Raw genomic sequence first — 19,116 nt, 5'->3', positions numbered from 1 at the left:
ATTGATCAGTCTCTTTTCTCGTACAAGAGAAATGGATCGATATTATTGCAATACTTATAGTTAAGTAAAGTGCATACATTAGAAGCAATAGTATAAAATAATACTGTAAAAACATTGATATGGTTTCTGAGCCATATGATGTTTAAAATGATTAAAATATATTTACATACACATATACATTTGACTAAACGTACTCAACTGGTGTTTCTAAATACGCCTACCCCGTGTACCTGACCTAAGTCTAATGCGTGGGCGGGAATAGAAAGTTACAGTTTAGTTTAAGTTTGTTTTTGCCAAGTGAATAACTAAAGAATTCTCTAGGAGGGGTTATTCAGTTCTGTACCTGGAATTTAGGATGAATGAGGAATGGTATCTCTTTCTCTGCTCTCGATATTCCAGGCTGCCTGCGAGGGCTGCCCAGAAGCGCCGGTGCTGGGTCTCTCGGCTTGAGATAGCAGCGCGTCTCTCAGCGCGTCAGGAAGGCGGGGCTGCTGCCTGCGGGGTCTGCTTCTGCTCTCGGCTTCGGCAAGTATGGCTGCTCCGTCTTGTCACCACGCGTGTGTTTGCATAGGGCAAGGTCGGCAATATTTATACCTTAAAGGTGCCGAGATTGACGTAAGGATGGACATAGGTACGTCAATAAAGATGTCATACGACTTGCTCGTTAGCACATTCTTTACTAAAGTTCTCTGTGAAATCAAAACAATGGCCGCACGGATTATCCAGGTTGTCATAGGTTTGATTTGTTATGAGAACGTCGTATGCCTTATCAGGGGCTGGAGGAATATCGCTTGTCTAATTAGATCTCAAGCGTTATGACCTAATCAGATAACACGTTCCTGTGCCGTAGTGTGACTGCGTCAGATAACGGTATCTGCATCATGGGGGATTTCTTGCCTCATGGGCTGACTGTTAGTTAACTAGCTAGTAAGTTTAACCAGAATAGGGTCAGGAATAGGGGGATCGAATCAGAACCTATAGAAATACACGACATCATATTAGCAAGTTTGCTAAGCATACATATTTACAGGAACTGGCTGGCTTGTTTTAATAAAATAAAATAACATTAACAATGTGCATATCATATACAGCAACTTGTCTAAATGATAGTTGGTAGTTGTAGAGGAATAAACTGCAGTCATTTTATTAACCATGTAAAGACGAAATTCTACTTTGATTTGCTAACATGCACTTCTGCAGGCTGCACAAGTCTCTACAACAGGTACCGAAACCACTCCACTACATTACATTACCAGTTTATGTCAATCTGTGGCACAAATGTACCCCAAAAAACCGGAGAACGAAACACATAATTCAGCCCTTGTCAAACATGGCCTCTAGTCTAAAGCAACAAAAACAGCATTCTCTTCATCAGTTGCAGAATTTCCATTCATTGTTTGCATGCTACCATGTATATGCTCTCAAATTGCTATGATCACAAGGTTGCTGCTTCTTTTAAGTGCAGCCTAACACTCTTGCTATTCTCCTGTATATGTGTCTAGTCACTACTTTATTCACACTTATTGCACATGAGCTGGTATGCCAGTGTGCTGAGGCCCTTGCTTAGCAGAGGCCCAGTGTTTGCCTGATTCTAGTGCCTAATCTTGCAAATAATGGCATTCCATTCTAGTTTTGCATCCTGCAATTTGCATGGTATCTGAAAAAGGTCCCCACTGTATTCCTAAAACACTGCATGAAAAAATGTACCTGTGCCTGAAATGTTTGATAATTGCCTTTCCTTTCTTTTGAGTGACCCTCTCATTTACTTCCATCCTTTGTGTGACTCCTCTCTCAGAGTATAGCGTACTCGAGTCACATGTCTGTGTAACTTAATCTCAAACATTGTATTTCTGCAAATTGGTCACATCTTATGTGACAGATAACAATCTAAATCTAACAATACCTAAACTCCTCCAGCCTATCTATTCATTCCAACGGCAACCTGCATGAACTCACATACCCCCAACCCCATTAATGATCCCAAGTAACTTCTATTTATTTGATCTACCACATAGGAACAGGAGTAAATGCATGGAATAGTTGTCTTGAGAGCATAAGTCATTCCACCACAATAAAACACAACTGATTTACCACTAACACTGGATCCCAGAGAAGCTTGCTACTTACGCAAATGGCTTCAATGCCTCATCAGAGGTAGTAAGCGCTATATGAATTCAAACGCAATACTGAAAACACCAAGCAAGGCTTTTCTACTGCAGGCTTTAGAAAACCTAGCTAGCTGAAATAACTGAAATCCTTTCGTGGGCTCTCCTTATTTGGTAAATTGTTCAATAGGTCTTCTTTGCTGTAAATGGATATTCAGAAAAGCATGTTTTCCTCACTTTGCTATTGCGAAAATTAGCACTGTACACAGCAGCAAAAAAACACACAACATTTGAAATTTTCAGAAGTAAGCAATGTAGTAAAACGTAAATTAGGAACTTCACTAGGTGTAGCCATTTTGGGCAAATGACTCAAATCAAATCAAAACAGCTTTATTTGGTAGGAAGAAAACATCCATAAAAGCATACTAATATTCTTTTTCGGTCTCAAAATGTTACATTATTACTTTGATCCTATAAAACATTTTAAAAACATACACAGCAATAAAAAGGATAAAACAAGACGGCAATATTCCATAATCAGTCTGCTCATCGTAATAGAGCACAATCTATAAACATGATTAGGTTGACTAATAGGTATTGCATAAAGTGCGATGTGCCAAGCAGCCAATATCATAAAGTGCGTTGAGGAAAACCTATATCATAGTGATATATAGTGTGCAAAATGGCAAAGAAAAAATAGACTTTCTATTAGTAAAATGAGAGATAAACTATTCTTGTTTAATTGGGCTATACATTTTGGATCTCCTAGACAAAACGTGGGTTGTAGCTCCCAAGTCAGTCCTCCAAATTTTCAAATGTTAATGCATTCAGATATGAGAGATCTTTTCTTCTTCTAATAGCCCTTTGTATAAAAACAACGACTGAATTCATGATTTTTAAATTATCCAAACCACATATAAAGTTACAAGCATATTTATAGTGTAAGAGCTGGTTCGATGAAAAAAGGGGTTTTAAAACTAACTTCCGAATATCCTTGTAAAAATTGCAAAAAAGCATAAAGTGCTCCATGGACTGGAGGGATTTTCCTTCACATGGGCATCGGGGCAAAATATTGGACCACTTTTCTGTTCTAGGAAATGCAATTAAATGATGTACAGTACCGAACCATAATCTGGTTAAATAAAATCTATGTTGCATATTTCTTACCAGCATTAAGTATGATTGTATTGCCAGCTCAAGTGGGCGATCACAGTAAGCAACAACACTACGCTTGCTGCCTGCGACCTGAATTCTTGCACATTCATTAGCTGTAGTAAATTTAAGCCTCAGATGGCTTTTACAATGTTCTAGAATGTGTGCTGGGTTCTTCCCATCAAGGTCTATCGTGCAGTTTTTTAGCAAATTGCATATATGGTCTAACCATGGTATTTTCTTACCTTGATCGAGGGCCAAGCAATCCGTAATTAGATCTTTGGTGATCTTAGTTTTGTGCTTTGCCCACATCCCTCGCCAGAAAGTAAGTCCCGCTATGTGAATAGAATCACTTGCGTATGGAATAGACAATTCATTGTGCACTATGTAGTTAGCTGTCGAGCTGGGGACTGCAAGTAGTCTTTTTAAAAATGTATTTTCTTGTATTTGCAGCGGATCAGTGTTAGCTCTACCCCATATAGCTGTGCCATAACAGACACCTGCCATACATTTGCTTCTATACAGGGTAATGATTTCCCTAATCGGTCTGTTTCCTATTTTAGCTGAAAACCTGAAAATAGAACACCCTCAGTAGTTCTAAGAAATTTCAAATTACATAATTCAATATGGGCATTCCAACTGCCACTTCTATTGAACAGCAGGCCCAAATACAAAAAAGATGGAACTCTATTTATCACTACTCCTCCCACATGATGTTGTCTGGTTTTATGTCTATTGCTGCCGCATGTCATAGCAAAAGTTTTTTTAAGGTTAAGCTGGAGGTCCTTTGCTGTCATAAATAGTGCACATTTTTCTATTAAGCGCTGAAGGCCATTCGCTGTCCTTTATAAACGGACAGCGTCGTCCGCATATAAGAGAACCGGAGTGGGGCGCACACCGATTTTTGGGACATCTATCTTTTGTTTCTGTAAAAAGGTATCTATATTGTTAATATATAAAGAAAAAAGGAGAGGCGCGAGAATGCATCCTTGGCGAATACTCCGTGTGACCCTAAAGTCCGGGGTACATTCACCCATAGGTCCATAACGTACTCTCGAGGTGAGATAAGTGTAAATCTGGGATGAGTAAGTTATAATTTCTACTGGTGCACCTAGCTCTTCCATTGTTTGCCATAATTTGGCGTGATTAAACAAATCAAAAGCGCAGGTAAGATCCACGAAACAAAGTTGTAAAGCCCGTTCCTTGGCTAAGGTATATTTTCCAATCAGTAGCTCCAGATTTACACATTGCTCCACCGTCCCAATACCCCTTCTGAAACCATACTGAGCTTCCGTTAAGATATTATTAGCGTCTTCCCAGGTTTCCAGCCTTCCCAACATAATTCTACCCATCACTTTGGAGGCTGAATCAAGATGGGATATTGGGCGGTAACAATTAGCCATACTTCTGTCCCCTTTTTTAAAAATGGGTACGATGGTACTTTGTACCCATGAAGCGGGCATTATTCCTCCTAAGGTGGCATTAAAAACCTTTAATAAGATTGGTGTCCAAAAATCGATGTCGTGTTTAAAAAGTCGATGGGTACCCCATCGGTCCCGCGGCCTTCCCATTAGCACTTTTTTTTCAAGGCTATTTCAATTTCCACTGACATTATTGGGATAAGTTTACCGGCTCGACCAAAATAAAATTACCATTATTACAAATCGGGGTTTCAATAGCCTCGGGGTTAAAAATGCGTTCAAAGCCGGGAGAATTAGCTGAGTTTTTAACTATTGAAATTGTTACCACTGTTTTTACTTGTGTCACGCTGCTCCCTGATCACGCTGCCGCAGGTGGGTTAAAGTTACAGCCGCCATCAGCCTCGCTAACTAGGCCACGGCCACTGCCGGGAGGCCACGCCCTTTCTCCCCACTACAAAGATGTGCATTTGTAGAACGCGCAGCGGACGAGCGCAGCGGGCGCCCCGTCAGCGCGCCAAAGGCGCGCCAAAGGTAAGCTCGTCTGCGCTCGTCCGCGCCAAGGTAGCGCCATGGGCCAGTTATGCTGCCCGCCCTGGCCCTTATCTTGATCGGCTTCCTTCTGGGGGTTCTTACTCCAGGGAGGCGCTCATTCGAATAGGCAAGCTACATGTGGATAAAGGAACTCTCTCCCTGTCACTAACATCGCACCCACAAGCTGATTTTCTGTGTGACGATCTTTTAAACTGTGGGCTTCTTAATGTTAGGTCCTTGCCTAAACATAGTATTGAGATCCAACTCCTGATTGAGACTCACGAATTGGACATTCTTTTTATGACGGAAACTTGGACCCGTCCTGACTGTTTGGTTGACCCTGGATTTGCGTGTCCTCCTGGGTTTAAATTCCATCACACCCCGAGGCCTACTGGTAGAGGCGGGGGAGTGGGAGTTATTTTTAGAGCATCTTGTTGCATCAAGGAACTCACTTTAGACCTTACTCTGGGCACTGTGCTGTTAGGACTATCAATACAGACCCACTCCGGGACTAATGTCACCGTGGTAGTATGCTATCGCCCACCTGGGTCATTTAGCCTTCAGCAGCAACAAGCACTACTCACTACCCTAACTAATATCGCCTTCTCCCATCATAGGCTTCTTATCCTTGGTGATTTTAATCTCTGGTGTAACGGGACCCTTGACTCGGGTCTCGGGAACCTAGCCCAAGCCTGTGATAGTTTCGGTCTTTCTCAACTTGTCACTAAAGCCACCCATACAGCTGGTCATCTCCTAGACTTGGTCTTCGCGGCCCCCTGACCTGGTGGTGATGGGGGAAACCCTAACTATGGATTGGACTGACCACTCACTCGTTAAATTTTTTATACATACGAGCAATGGTCCTCACAAAGCCCCCGTGTTGTCTAGAGAAATTAAGTGCAGAGACTGGAGGGCCCTCATACCTCTGCACCTTACCAGTGAGGTGTTCCAACCGGAACAGCTCTTCAATGAGAAGCTGAGCATAGATGAAAACTACACCACTCTCTGCACCAGAATCACTACGGTCCTAGATGCCCATGCCCCTTTAAAAACACGTAGCTGCAGGGGCAAAGACTCTGCCCCCTGGTACAATGATGAACTAAAAAACTTAAAGCAAGGATGTAAACAAGCTGAGAGAAGGTCGAGACGCGACTACAATAACACCTCGAAAGAGCTCTGGAAAACTAAGGTCTCTACCTATAAGAGTCTGATTAAAAAATCGAAAGCTAAATACTATTCCTCGCTGATCTGCAACACTACCAACAACTCCAGGAGTATCTTTAACATATTAAACAGCGTCACTAATCCGGAGTGCTCCAAGAATGCGATTGTCCCGTCCCAAGACCTTTGCGACAACCTTGCCGCATTCTTTAAGTAAAAAATCGAACTCATCCTTAAAGATCTGGACATGCCTCCGGAGTTTGTCCCCCCACCTGTCCTGAGCCCTGGTTCTCCGGTAGAACCATTGGCTGGCCTTGCCTTGGCTACGAGTGAAATGTTACTCGCGTTCCCTCCACTTACCTATGAGGTTTTCACTGAGTTAGCCAGAGGGATTGTTTCCGGTTCTCCTTTGGATCCGGTGCCTCCCAAAATTTGGAAGGGATTTGAGGATGAACTATTCCCCCCTCTTCACCAAATCTGCAACCAATCTTTGGTGACTGGTACTGTCCCAACCCATTGGAAACGGGCGTTAGTTTCTCCTTTGTTAAAGAAGCCCTCCTTAGGCCCTGACTGTTCTAAGAACTATCGGCCCATCTCCCTGCTACCTTTCCCCGCTAAGATAGTTGAGCGTTTGGTCAGCAATACTCTTTCCAACCATCTCGAACGCCATCTATTATTAGATGGGGACCAATTCGGTGTTCGGCCTGCCCATGGGACCGAAACAGCTCTCCTCACCGCTATGGACGAGCTTCAAAGGCGTGCAGACAGAAGACAGGCAGCGTTCCTGATCTTGCTTGATATGTCTGCCGCCTTTGACACGGTGAACCATAAGATCCTAATGCGGCGGCTGTGGGAGGCAGGAGTGAGAGATACCGCGCTGCTTTGGTTCCACTCTCTTTTGCAGGATAGGCAGCAGGCAGTCTCCATGCCACCTTTCCAGTCAGCCTTTTCCCTGGTATCACATGGAGTCCCCCAGGGCTCTGCAATCAGCCCTATTCTTTTTAATATTTACCTTAGACCTCTGATCTTTCTCATTAAAAGCTTTGGCATTAGGATTGTGAACTACGCCGACGACACACAGATGATCCTCTCCCTGGAAGGCGAGGATTCAACTTCATTGAAGGTTCTACACAAGGTGGCTGAAGGATAACTCCCTTCAGTTTAATGCAGGAAAGACGGAGGTGCTTTTCAGTGCTGGTACTAGGATTCCCCAACCATTCCCAACTAATTTTTGGCCCCCGGAAACTAGAGCTATTGTACGGCCGGTGGAATCTGTTCGCAACCTTGGGGTCATGTTAGATCAGAGGCTCAGCATGGAGAAGCATGTTCAAAAAACCTCTGCCTGTTGCTTTGCCATCCTTCGCTCCCTAAGGAAAGTCCTGCCCCTCTTACCTACTTATGCCGGTGCTTAAGTGGTCAGATGTACCATCCTTAGCAGGTTGGACTATTGTAATGCCCTCCTGCTCGGGTCCCCTGAGTTCCTGCTGGACAGGCTCCAGAGGGTCCAATCAGCTGCTGCTAAATTGGCGCTGGGGTTACCGAGAAGTTCTCATGGAGCGTCCGCACTGGCAAAACTGCATTGGCTTCCCATAAATCAGAGGATTCATTTTAAGGACCCCTGTATAGTTTTTAGGGCTCTCCATGGAGCTGGCACAGCTCCTCTGCAATCTAATTTTGCCTGGTATACCCCCACCAGACAGCTTCGATCCTCTGATGCTAAACTGGTAGTTGTTCCCAGATTTAGGAAGGTCAGAGCCGGTGGCAGATCCTTCGAAGTGACTGTCGCCAGACTATGGAACACTCTCCCTATCGAGATTAGGCACATCAGTGAACTACTCCCGTTCAGAAGGAGGATTAAAACTTGGCTATTCCCCTGCTAGTCCGCTCTCTTTCCGGTCTCTTTTTTCTCTCAGCGCCAGGATGCCTGCAATGGTGATAGTCGCGCTTTACAAATGTCTAAAATAAATAATAAATAATAAATAAATAAAATGTGTTGTCCAGTCTTATGGAGGAACTACAACATCAATTCTCGCCGAGCAGTTCTCTCTCTAAAAAAAAAGGGTGGTCAATTATTTTCCAAAATAAGGCAGCGTCTCGGGTCTCTGCAGCCTGGGTTAATTTATCCCATGCCTCCTCTCGAATTTCTGTTTTCGTGTGCTTTAAAATATTTTTGTATTCTTTCCTGAGAGTAGATATTCTAGCACTATCCGTAGGTATATGTTTCAATGCACATTTCAATTCCCTGTTTAACCTGGAACAATCTTGGTTGAACCATCTGGGATTACTATTATGGGGCTTTCTTCCTATTTTGAGTTGTTTAATCACCTGCTATTTCGTTTGTAATTTTACTGAAGGCATTTATTACAGCTTCATCTGTGGAGCAACTATCCAAACAAATATTTACCACAGTGAGTTTTTTCTCTTTGAGGCTCTCCATAAATGTCATAGGGTCCACACATGTCCATTTGATTGAAACTCCATTATTACCCTGCCGTTCAAAATTAATATCTGCTTCCTTGCCCCTAACTTGACGTATCGAGCAAAGCTTCAGGCACAGAGTTAACATGGAATGATCACTTAGCAGGTTTGCACTGATTAACAGTTTTTCTACCAATCCCCTACAGTTAGCTGACACGATGAAATGATCAATATTACAGGATGATCTAGCACCTATATAGGTGAACATAGAACTCTCTCCTTCGCAGTTATCAGATTCCATAACAGCTAGATTGTATTTGTGAGTGATGTTATTAATTGCCTCTCCATATTGATCATGTGAAAAATGTGGAATTCTTTCCTCGAAGCGGCCACAATAACCACACGATTCTCCCTCTAGAAACGTGCAAGTCACCCGCCGAGCTGAGCATGTACTCTCCTCCCACGGTCTTTATAAAATATTCAAGGTCTGTTTCAAGACATTTTATCACCCCAGATCTTGTATCATCAAATATATTGTTATAATAATTTATTATGACTATTGGTTGATTCCCCTCCAATTAGAGGTACAAGAGCTGATAATACTTTGACTTAACATTTGATTTCCTTAGAATTATAGGTGACGTTACGGATATTAAAACCACTAGACCTCCTTTTGCTCTCCCCCTTCTGGACGGGCTAGCGTTAGTACAAATTACTTGAAAGCCATAAACAAAAAAGGGCTCTGTGTGCCATGTTTCCTGCAACAAAATAAGTGTGCAACCCTCAATTGCTTTCAACCATGTTTCATTATTAATCTTGTGTTTAATTCCAGCCACGTTCCATGACATAATAAGTAGTGATTCTTTTGTTCGTGTCAGTGTTTCACCTTCCGGCGGGATAGAATTAGTGGTGTTGCCTTGGTTATTGGTAATTACCTCGGGCAAAACCTCCCTATAAACTGAAACATGGTGACCATCAGCTAACTTATTCTCAGTTCTGGGGCATTCTAGACCTCTTTCCGAAATTAAACCCGTAACCTCCCTCTGTGAATCAATGTCACTATACCCTCTCAGCAATTCATACCAGTTATTAGTGGGGACAGGTTGATTTAGATTGAAAGTTGGGGGTATACGTTTTGCGCTATGTTCAGGCCTATAGAAGAAACCTAATGGTACAGCGGTTATATCGTCATTTTGGCTAAGGCTAAATAATGTAGCATTATTCAAAAGTCTTTCCAACAATATCCCTACCAGATGCCTACTACGGAAATTTACTACAACACAATCCCCCTGACTCGTTTTCCTACAACAACCTACCCAATTTACTCTCCTAAGCATGATAATGTTTTGTTATACATTAACATCAAAATTTATTTTGCTAGAAAACCAGTGCACCACTTGATTTTTCAATGAGTCATATGTTTCACGCTTTATATCGTCTAACCTAGATAAACTTTTCAGTACAATAACATATGGGGTTGCCTGAGGTGGGAGATGTAAAGACTCATCATTATTACCAGTTTGCACCCCCTTAGTAGATTTAATCTCCTGATTAGATTTTACCAATCTCAGTGAAGTCACATTATTGACCTTAGTATACGTTGGTTTTTCGATGGTTTCAACAGATTGTGGCTTTTGACTGACCCTTGAGGGTTGTATAGCGGGAGTTGTTCTTTGTCTTAATTCCCCATCAGAGTTGGTAGTGCTAAAGTCTTCATTTAGCCTAGTCACTGCATTAGTATAGGTCCCCGGTTTACTCAGTTGTTTTTTGGAATGAGTTCAGTTACCAGTTCTGTCAAAAAAGTCACATCCCTTTGGACTAGCTTAATTTCAGACCTCAAACAACGTTCTATATTGTCCATTTTACCATGTAGCTTTTGAAGAGTAGTTCAATATTTTGTTTCCCTGGTACTTTACTTGTTGGATTATTACCCCCCTTCATTGGTCCATCATTGTTTTTAGCCTTTAATTTTGATGTTGTTTTGGCCTTTACTGTTGTGATCCCCCCACAACAATTTTTCTGGTGGGGTGATGGTTTACATTTTTTAGGTGGTGGAGAGGGCGGGTGGGTACTACTAGACACAATTGAAATCTCCAGTGTTGTTGTTAAAATACACAGATTGGACAGTGCTAGCCTTGTCTGCCACCATTATAATCTGAGCCTCTGGCTTCTTATCTTTCCCATCGCTCATAGGTAAGTTTGACTTCCTTGCGCCCTCTGTTGCAGTCTGTTTCAATGCAGCGTCAAGTGCAGATTTGGTAGCTGCAAGTTGTTCCTCAACATGCACAATCTCACAATTAAGCAGCCCCACTGCAGTTGTCAAGTACTTTGTAATTGGTGCGTTTTTAGTCTGTATCTTTACCTCGGAGGGTGGTAATTTCCTTTTACCCATATCCAAAACCGTCAGTTAGCGCTTAGGTGCAAAATAAGGCGGTTATCACCTTACCAGATTCAGAGTGATCAGAGTGATCCTGTCCTTGGGGACCAAGGGGACCAAGAGGGGTGGCCTTGGACTTCGCGTCAGGAATTTAAAGCGTTGGCTGGCGCGCTGTGGGTACGGGCGGTTGCGCAGCGGCGCTGTAAACCGCTTGGGAGGTGTAATTCGTCGGGTTTGCGAGTCCCGGTCAGCTACTCCTTCCTCACAGGCCAGACAAACAACAGATGGTGTAAACCAATTTGGGAGCCCGTGGCCCTTTAACAAGGTCGAGGTCAAGCATGGGGGGGCAGGAGGGTGCTGGACTCTGGCAACCCTGGACCCAAAGTTGCTCCTCTCTGCGTTGCTTTGCATTACTTTGCACTGCTTGCACCCACCTGCTGTCGGTTGTCAGTGGTCGGTTGACCGTCTAAAAGATCGTGACAGATCGTAACAAATCCCCAGGCTCCCGGCCGCAGTGTCTGGGCAGATGAGGAATCAGATGGATGAACAGCTCTGGGCACCCCTAGGCAGCACGCCTGCACCTTCACCTTCAACCACAGAGCGCCCCAGCCGTCTCAGCTCTGTAGGCTCTGTAGCATCACGGGTCACGGCGGTGACTTGCAGCGGCTCTTGGCGGTGCTTGTTTCACACACCACCCCTCCCCCCCCTCCCTTCTCCCCTCCGCTTTGTAATGCTCCGGGCTGCTCTCGCTGATGCTCGGCTTGAAGCAGCAGCCACAAGGAGCGGCCCTCCCAGACAGCTGCTGGGAGCAGAGACTGGGACCGGAGGAGAGGACCAAGGGTTGGGAGCCTAGAGAGGGAGTCTCAATTAGTCTGGGCTCTGAGCATCTCAAATACTGTAAATTAAACCATTTTTGTGGAAGCTTGCAGCGTAGGCCAGTGTGTGGGCTGTTACTCCTGTCCAGCGGTGGTCCCTCCATGAGAGTTGAGGAACATCATCCCTCTGCTAGACAACAGGAACAGTAAAAATAAAATGGTAATAAAAAAGAAATATTACCAATTTCTTTCTCCGTGCTGGTAGCAGCCTAGCCTGGGTGTGGGGGAGCAAAAGGGGGCCAGAAGCATGAAAGAATAGTGTGCATTTCAGTTTAATGTGCGCTTGGCAATTTGGCCGGCTGCCTTGCGACGGCCAGCCCGCCATGTGCACATTAAACAACCCAAGCTGTCTTAGACAGCTGGGTGAAGAGAATGCACAAGCCCCCAGTGATTTAAGGAGCATCGAACCAGCACGCTTCAGCCAATCCTGCTGCTTCTTTCATGCTGCCTGAGCAGTATGAGAGCAGCACCAAGATTGGTAGAGGGGAGTTGCTGGCTACAGCTCTAGGAGCCTGTGGTGCAGAGATGAAGAGAAGCACAGAGCACAAGGCAGCAGGTAAAGTAATCTTTTTATTTTGTTTAAAAAAACTGTGTTTAACTCCCTGACAGGCGTAGTGCCTTCAGGCTCAACTCCAGAGCTCTCAACCGTGTCCCATTATAAATACTGTTTAAAACAGACCACTATTAAGCACTTTGGCTTTGAGCCTAAGGGCACTGCTGGTTAGGTCTCGCTGGTGTCGCAGCGCGAAGCGCTGTCGCCAGCAAGATTTATTGTCGTTGTGTAGGTAGCGAAGTGCGACAGGACAGGTGCACGAGCTTACTAAACCCATTGCAGACAATGGCTGTGACCGCGCGCTTTAAGAGACACGCGCTGTGAACGCGCACGCTTTAGGAGACATGCGCTGTGAACGCGCGCGTCTCTTCTCGCGCTATCCCACACTTTCACATCGCGTGTCTCCTACAGCGCGTGGTCACAGCCATTGTCTGCAAGGAGTTTAGTAAGCTCGTCAGCAATGCGTCCCCGGACTCAGATAACACCCCCTAACCCTGCCCCCACTACTCGACGGCAGAACTTGCTACGGTGCTGGTGCGGCACGAGCGCATACAGACAACCTGTGCTCGCGCCAAAGAGCTGCGCTTCTACGCCAAGTGTGTGAGCACGGGACTGGGGCCCGACAGATGGAAGCTGCAGACAAGTCTTTGTGTGCACGCTCACGGCTTGCTTTATTCAGCCAAGGCCCTCAGCGTGTGATCCGGTAGGTGCTGGGTGGGTCCACGGGTTGATTCCGCTGGCTGCTCACCACTTCACCACTTCGCCCTCTGCTGCTGCCGCGTCCTGTGCTCTAATCCAGCTCCCCGAACGCAGCCCAGGAGTCACGTTCCGGGTGGCGCGCTCCTGCCCCCACCGCAGCTTGTTTTTCAACAGGTACCGAAGATCGTCAAATAGCGTCTATTGTTTCTGATGTTCCACAGCTTTCAGTACCGAGAGGTAAGTCTGGGCATTAAAATTAGTACTTTTAAAACATTAGAAACTGCTTGTTTTTCTTTATTATTGTATTTCGCGCCCCGGCACCGCAGCCAATGCTTGTTTTGTAAATGTATGCACTCGGGCGCCGCTTTCCATACAACAGCGCCTACACACGCATCCATGCTTGGGGCCGCAGAGAGGAATTCCCTCCCACCTTTCTCCTGCTGCTTCCTGCATCATTTCCCACAAGCCGTCCTTAACAGACTCCAAGCCCGCCACTAACCGATGTTCCGGAGCGGAAGCGCTGCAGAGCTATGCACCCGCTGGCACTTGCAGACCCTGAGCTACACAATGTACATGCCCATAATGCATGCATCGCCTGCATACCCCGTGGATATGGCTCATCGAGAAGTGGGTTTCTAGGCGCTTACTTGGCAACCAATGTAAAACCTGCGTGTCTTTTGTGCTATTACTGGCGAGGCGTGAACTGAAGGTGGCTTAACAGGTCGGGTCGGTGCTCTCAGCTGTGCCAGTCTTTCATATAGATTAAATCATTAAGTGCAAATCCAAACAAAGAGAAGGGTCAGTAAATGTTTTAATCATTGAATTATTTTTTCATTCATGATTTTTTTTTCTTCTGAGACCCTGTAGTATGCATGGAAATTACTTATGAAAAACGGCACATCAATTCAAGTGAGTGAAATGTGACAGATCGTGAAATATTGTGACTAAGTGACATAACAATTCGTGATCTATATACACGTGAATGAGGGATGTTAAGGGGGAAAAAAGGAAATTAGAAAGCCAGTCTCTGGTTTAGTAGTTATCTAGTCCAACGCGCCATATTAGTTGGCTGTGGTATGCTAGACTCGGTTGACTGGTCCTTGTGGTATTTTTGTCGACGTTTCGACCCTATTGACGCCTTAGTTGTGGGTCTCTGGCGGGTCTTCTTCAGGACGGGGGCAGTAGAAGTGATATTGCGCCTGTTGGTTAAATCGAAAACCATCAGGTTCGGATTTTGCACAAGATTTCCAGTTAAAAGAATAAAACTGGATTTTAGGATTAAAAATTCAAAGTTCTGGGAGTAGCCGGGTATTAAGACACTCACCTCTGGTCCCTTCATAAGTCGGACACCATGTAGCTATGCTGGCTGAGGTCTCATCTTCTGGGCTGATAAATCTGTGTAATATGATAGAATTGTCAGGGATGTGACAATTGAGCCCTCTCTTGAGTTTTTTAATAATAAACCCTGTGGTTAATCATAACTCACCATGAACAGCAAATGCGCGCAGAATCGTGGTTCTGGTGGTTTGCTCGATTCAATCTTTCCTTTCAATGCGTTTTACTCGTTCTAATCAGATCGTCTGTCAATTACTTCCAAGGTTAAAATTCGGGTGGATCAATGCTAATACAGTGTGTCTAGCATTTAGCGGGCTACAAAATGGTGCCTATCTCTTTACTATGTACAAGCGCTAGCCGCTACACTCACCATAGGGTAAGGTTTTCGATATCTCCTCCGTGGGCCTGAAAAACGATTCAATATGTTTTCCTTGTTCGACCCAGATGTCTGTCAGTTACTTCCAACGATCTGTAGGTTAAAATTCGGGTGGGTCAATGCTAATACAGGTGTGTCATGTTAGGTTGCTAAGCGATCTGCTACCAAGCTTCCCGGTCCTAGCGCAATTCGGATGATTTTACATTAAAAAAAAACACAAAAAAACAGCGTGGCAGATGGGACAACTGTAACTGAATTTATGGTCAATGTATAAGAATGTTTTTTCTTCTGTATTTACACGTTGACGAAATGTATAAGAATGTGTTTTTTCTTCTGTATCTCCTCCGTGGGCCTGAAAAACGATTCAATATGTTTCCTCGTTCGACCCAGATGTCTGTCAGTTACTTCCAACGATCTGTAGGTTAAAATTCGGGTGGGTGAATGCTAATACAGGTGTGTCATGTTAGGTTGCTAAGCGATCTGCTACCAAGCTTCCCGGTCCTAGCGCAATTCGGATGATTTTACATAAAAAAAATAAAAAAAACAGCGTGGCAGATGGGACAACTGTAACCGAATTTATGGGAAATGTATAAGAATGTTTTTTCTTCTGTATTTACACGTTGACGAAATGTATAAGAATGTGTTTTTTCTTCTGTATTTACACGTTGACGAAATTGTGTGACCATGCATTACCTGCCAATGACATATATTGACTATGGTACCATCCAATCCCTGCCCCTGCAATACAGTGTTGATCCGTAATACCATTCACAAATTCGAAAGCCCAGCTTTCAAGCCATGTGCAAGCAAGCCGCTTTACAGCGTAAAGCGACACGCTACATGGCGTTTTTATGTAAAATCATCCGAATTGCGCTAGGACCGGGAAGCTTGGTAGCACATCGCTTAGCAACCTAACATGACACACCTCCCAGCGCCATGACGTCATTGGGACCAACGTAATTCTAGACCCATACGTGGGGTTTCCTAGCAACGAGGCTACGTCCTAGAGGGTAATCACGGAGTAAGGTGTATTAGCGGTCCCACACTCGGAGCCAACATAGCATTGAGAGAGCACAACGGATGGTGACCGTTTTCAGACTCCCGGAGGAGATATTGAGATCTTTTAGCCATGGTGAGTGTAGCCGCTATCGCTTGTACTTATTAAATAGACCGGCTTAGTTTGAAGCCCGCAATATGCTAAACACACTGCATTAGCATTTACCGATCCTAATTTTAACCTACAGATTGCCGAAAATAATTGACAGACGATCTGGGTCGAACGAGGAAAACATATTGAATAGTTTTTCAGGCCCACGGAGGAGATATCGAAACCCTTACCCCATGGTGAGTGTAGCGGCTAGCGCTTGTACATAGTAAAGAGATAGGCACCATTTTGATAGGCATCTATCAATGGATTTACAGTTCTGGTTTGGGTGTGAGCTCCTTCAGAATAAAGGTAAACCTGTGACCATATTACGTAAGTGCCCTGGGGCGCAAGGGTCACTGTGCCTGTTTTTTGCCCACACAGGGCATTTTGTTATTACAGATGGTACCACGTACACATGACTTTTGTAATACTGATCATATAGGCAGACAGTCTGCATCCATGCAATCTCAAAGGGGTCTTCCTTCATTTGCACAGAGTCAAACAAGGGAACATCTTGGGCCTTGCACCAACACAACACAACTGTTGAGGCACTGGGGCAAACAGGCTATCAGTTTGCACACTCAATGTGAGCTACAAAGTGTGTAGACAGTTTTGCAAATGAGTTATAGATTCCTCTAGCAGGCAGTGGTCACCTAATTTTCAATACAGGTGGAGTCCCTGAAGTTGGAAATATGCTGCTACTACAACTGCGAGAACTTTGGAAGTGGAGCTTACGATGAAGGGTAGACATCTGTAATGATAGTGATGATCCCAGATCATTTACCTTAAAAATAGAAAATGCTTGATTGGTACAAGTAAGTACCCATCAGGAGGTCAGTAGATGTCATCCCGTGCCTTTGTAAAATAACACCAACAAGACAAACCTATTCAGGTTGTAAAGATCAAAAAATCACCCTGACAACCTCAGTTCTTTTGCCACAATAAAGGGGCTGTGGCGGTATTACAAACAGTGCTGTGCAGGGGCTTAGTGGGCTTGTACACCCACTACTTATGCCCCAAAGGTGCCACAGAGGCTGTGCAGCCCCATCTTTAATATGGATGAAGCTGCGCCCACTTTGCATTGGCGCAATCACAAGGGTGCCTCCCTTCATTTACATGTGGGAACAATTCACCTGTTAACCCACTGAAAATGTGTTGTCAGATTTATATGTTTCTACGACCATGCCCGTTCCAATTATTTATTTTTGGAAGTAGGGAAAGGATTGAGTGCTGTTCAACGAAATGTTATTTAACTAATGGAAGAATAGACGATTTGCCTCTGCACTTATGACATACTACAGATGAGGGCGCTGAGGAAAAGAGAATGTCAGGAGGAACACTGCCTGGGAATCATACAGAGGAGGTGCTCAGTCAGGTCAGTGTGCCAGAGGCCGAAATTTCAGAAGGAGGAGATGGAGGTCCCAGGGACACCCCCCATCCCCCGAATCCCACCTGATCTTAGTTTGCTGCAAACAAATCTTTTGGGGTGGAGGGGTCCTAATTGGCCAAAATAATAAGGTCTATTTTCATTTAAAAAAAAAAACTGAGACCACAGTTCCCACTCACTTCACAAGCCCCTGTTCTATTTAGACTTCCATTTCCTAGCTCTTTCAATGGATGACGATTAATACCACTCTTATTTCATTAGCTTACTACCTGTTTCCAGCATTCCCTTGCTTTTTTTTACCATGCAGCATGAACTCAGACTTTCTCCTTTTGTACTCCTGTGATACGTATTTTCAGAGACACCAGTGTCATGGTTTGTTAAATGTAAAGCGCCATTGACATCTCTCAATAAGAGTTACCGCTTTATAAAAGTCATACATAAATAAAATAGCCATTTGAGTGCCAGAAAAATATTAAAGTGAATGCTTACCGCTTTCTGTGCTAGCGAGAGAACAAAGTACTGTAGGTGGTACTCGTGACGAAGGATCCAGGCAGAGCAGTGGGTTACGCTGGGTGATGGAGATGTCCAGCTTTGTCTCAGATAATTCATCAGCTCCTTAGACTCTAGTAGAAAGGAGAACTACAGAATAATGAGAAAAACATTTATATTTCGAAATACTCATCTGAAGAGAGTAAATAATCAGAATCACCTAATATTTTTTCAATTCATAGCAAAGGGATCTGCTATACTGTAGTAATGTACTGCACTTAAATCAAAAAGGCTCATGACAAATTTTGAAATGCAAACTGTAAGCAAAAGCAGAGAGTGTAAAGATCAAAAACATTATGAAATTATAAATCCTCTTGACTGAAACTCTACATTTACATTAAAAATAGCATCTGCTTTAACTTTACCTAACACATTTCTTTCAAATCCGTTCCATATGAAACTGTGCAAGAGATTGGAGGCAACCTTGCCCAAATTTCAAGCCTTGAGCATGTCAAATGTGATATAAGACTGAAAACAGTTCAATAAATGGAAGACTAGGGGCAAAAGATGCCCGTCTACTTCAAATAGGTATTCCCAGAGGTGATTTTGTGTGCATAATACAAAAACAGCTTCTGGAAAGCCCACTACTTTCATGGATGGCAGCCTTTCCATTATTTGATGCCCCTTCTTGGCTTGGTAAATTAACTTTTTCATCCAGCCATTAATGAGACATTAGCCAAAGTGAGAATTTACTGCACACGTGCATATGTGGTAATTAACAATGACCACGAAGCCCTGTATAGTACAGCAAATGCTTCATGAACAATGGAATAACTGAAAAAAATATGTAATCACCATTTAGGCGAATATGCTTGTTATCCCAGTTCTCTAAATGTTCACAAACAGTGGGAGAAAACAAAAAAAAACACTATGCATAACTGGATGGGCCTCGGACCTGCACACTTTCACAGTCCTTTTCCTGGTCCATCATGCAGATACAGGTTGTCAAGGCCATCACCAAGGGTTAGCTAAAACAAGGCTTCGCTAAAATTAGTAGTGAGAATGCGGACGCAGCGCTCTTCCTGGCAGA

General features: G+C 44.0%; 1 protein-coding gene across 2 annotated transcripts in view; it reads right to left on the bottom strand.

Annotated features, from left to right (window-relative positions):
* RPAP1 (RNA polymerase II associated protein 1) overlaps positions 1-19,116 on the bottom strand; it is a 334,836-nt gene that overhangs the window by 38,003 nt on the left and 277,717 nt on the right. For both annotated transcript variants that reach the window (XM_078659654.1, XM_078659653.1), the window contains exon 20: positions 18,027-18,176. In XM_078659654.1, the coding sequence (XP_078515780.1) occupies positions 18,027-18,176 (150 nt within the window). The remainder of the gene's footprint in view (positions 1-18,026; positions 18,177-19,116) is intronic.

This window comes from Lissotriton helveticus, chromosome 9 (genome assembly GCF_964261635.1).
Source record: "Lissotriton helveticus chromosome 9, aLisHel1.1, whole genome shotgun sequence".
Classification (NCBI taxonomy): domain Eukaryota; kingdom Metazoa; phylum Chordata; class Amphibia; order Caudata; family Salamandridae; genus Lissotriton; species Lissotriton helveticus.
Note: the sequence above shows the minus strand (reverse complement) of the source record. Positions and strands in the feature narration are given on the sequence as shown.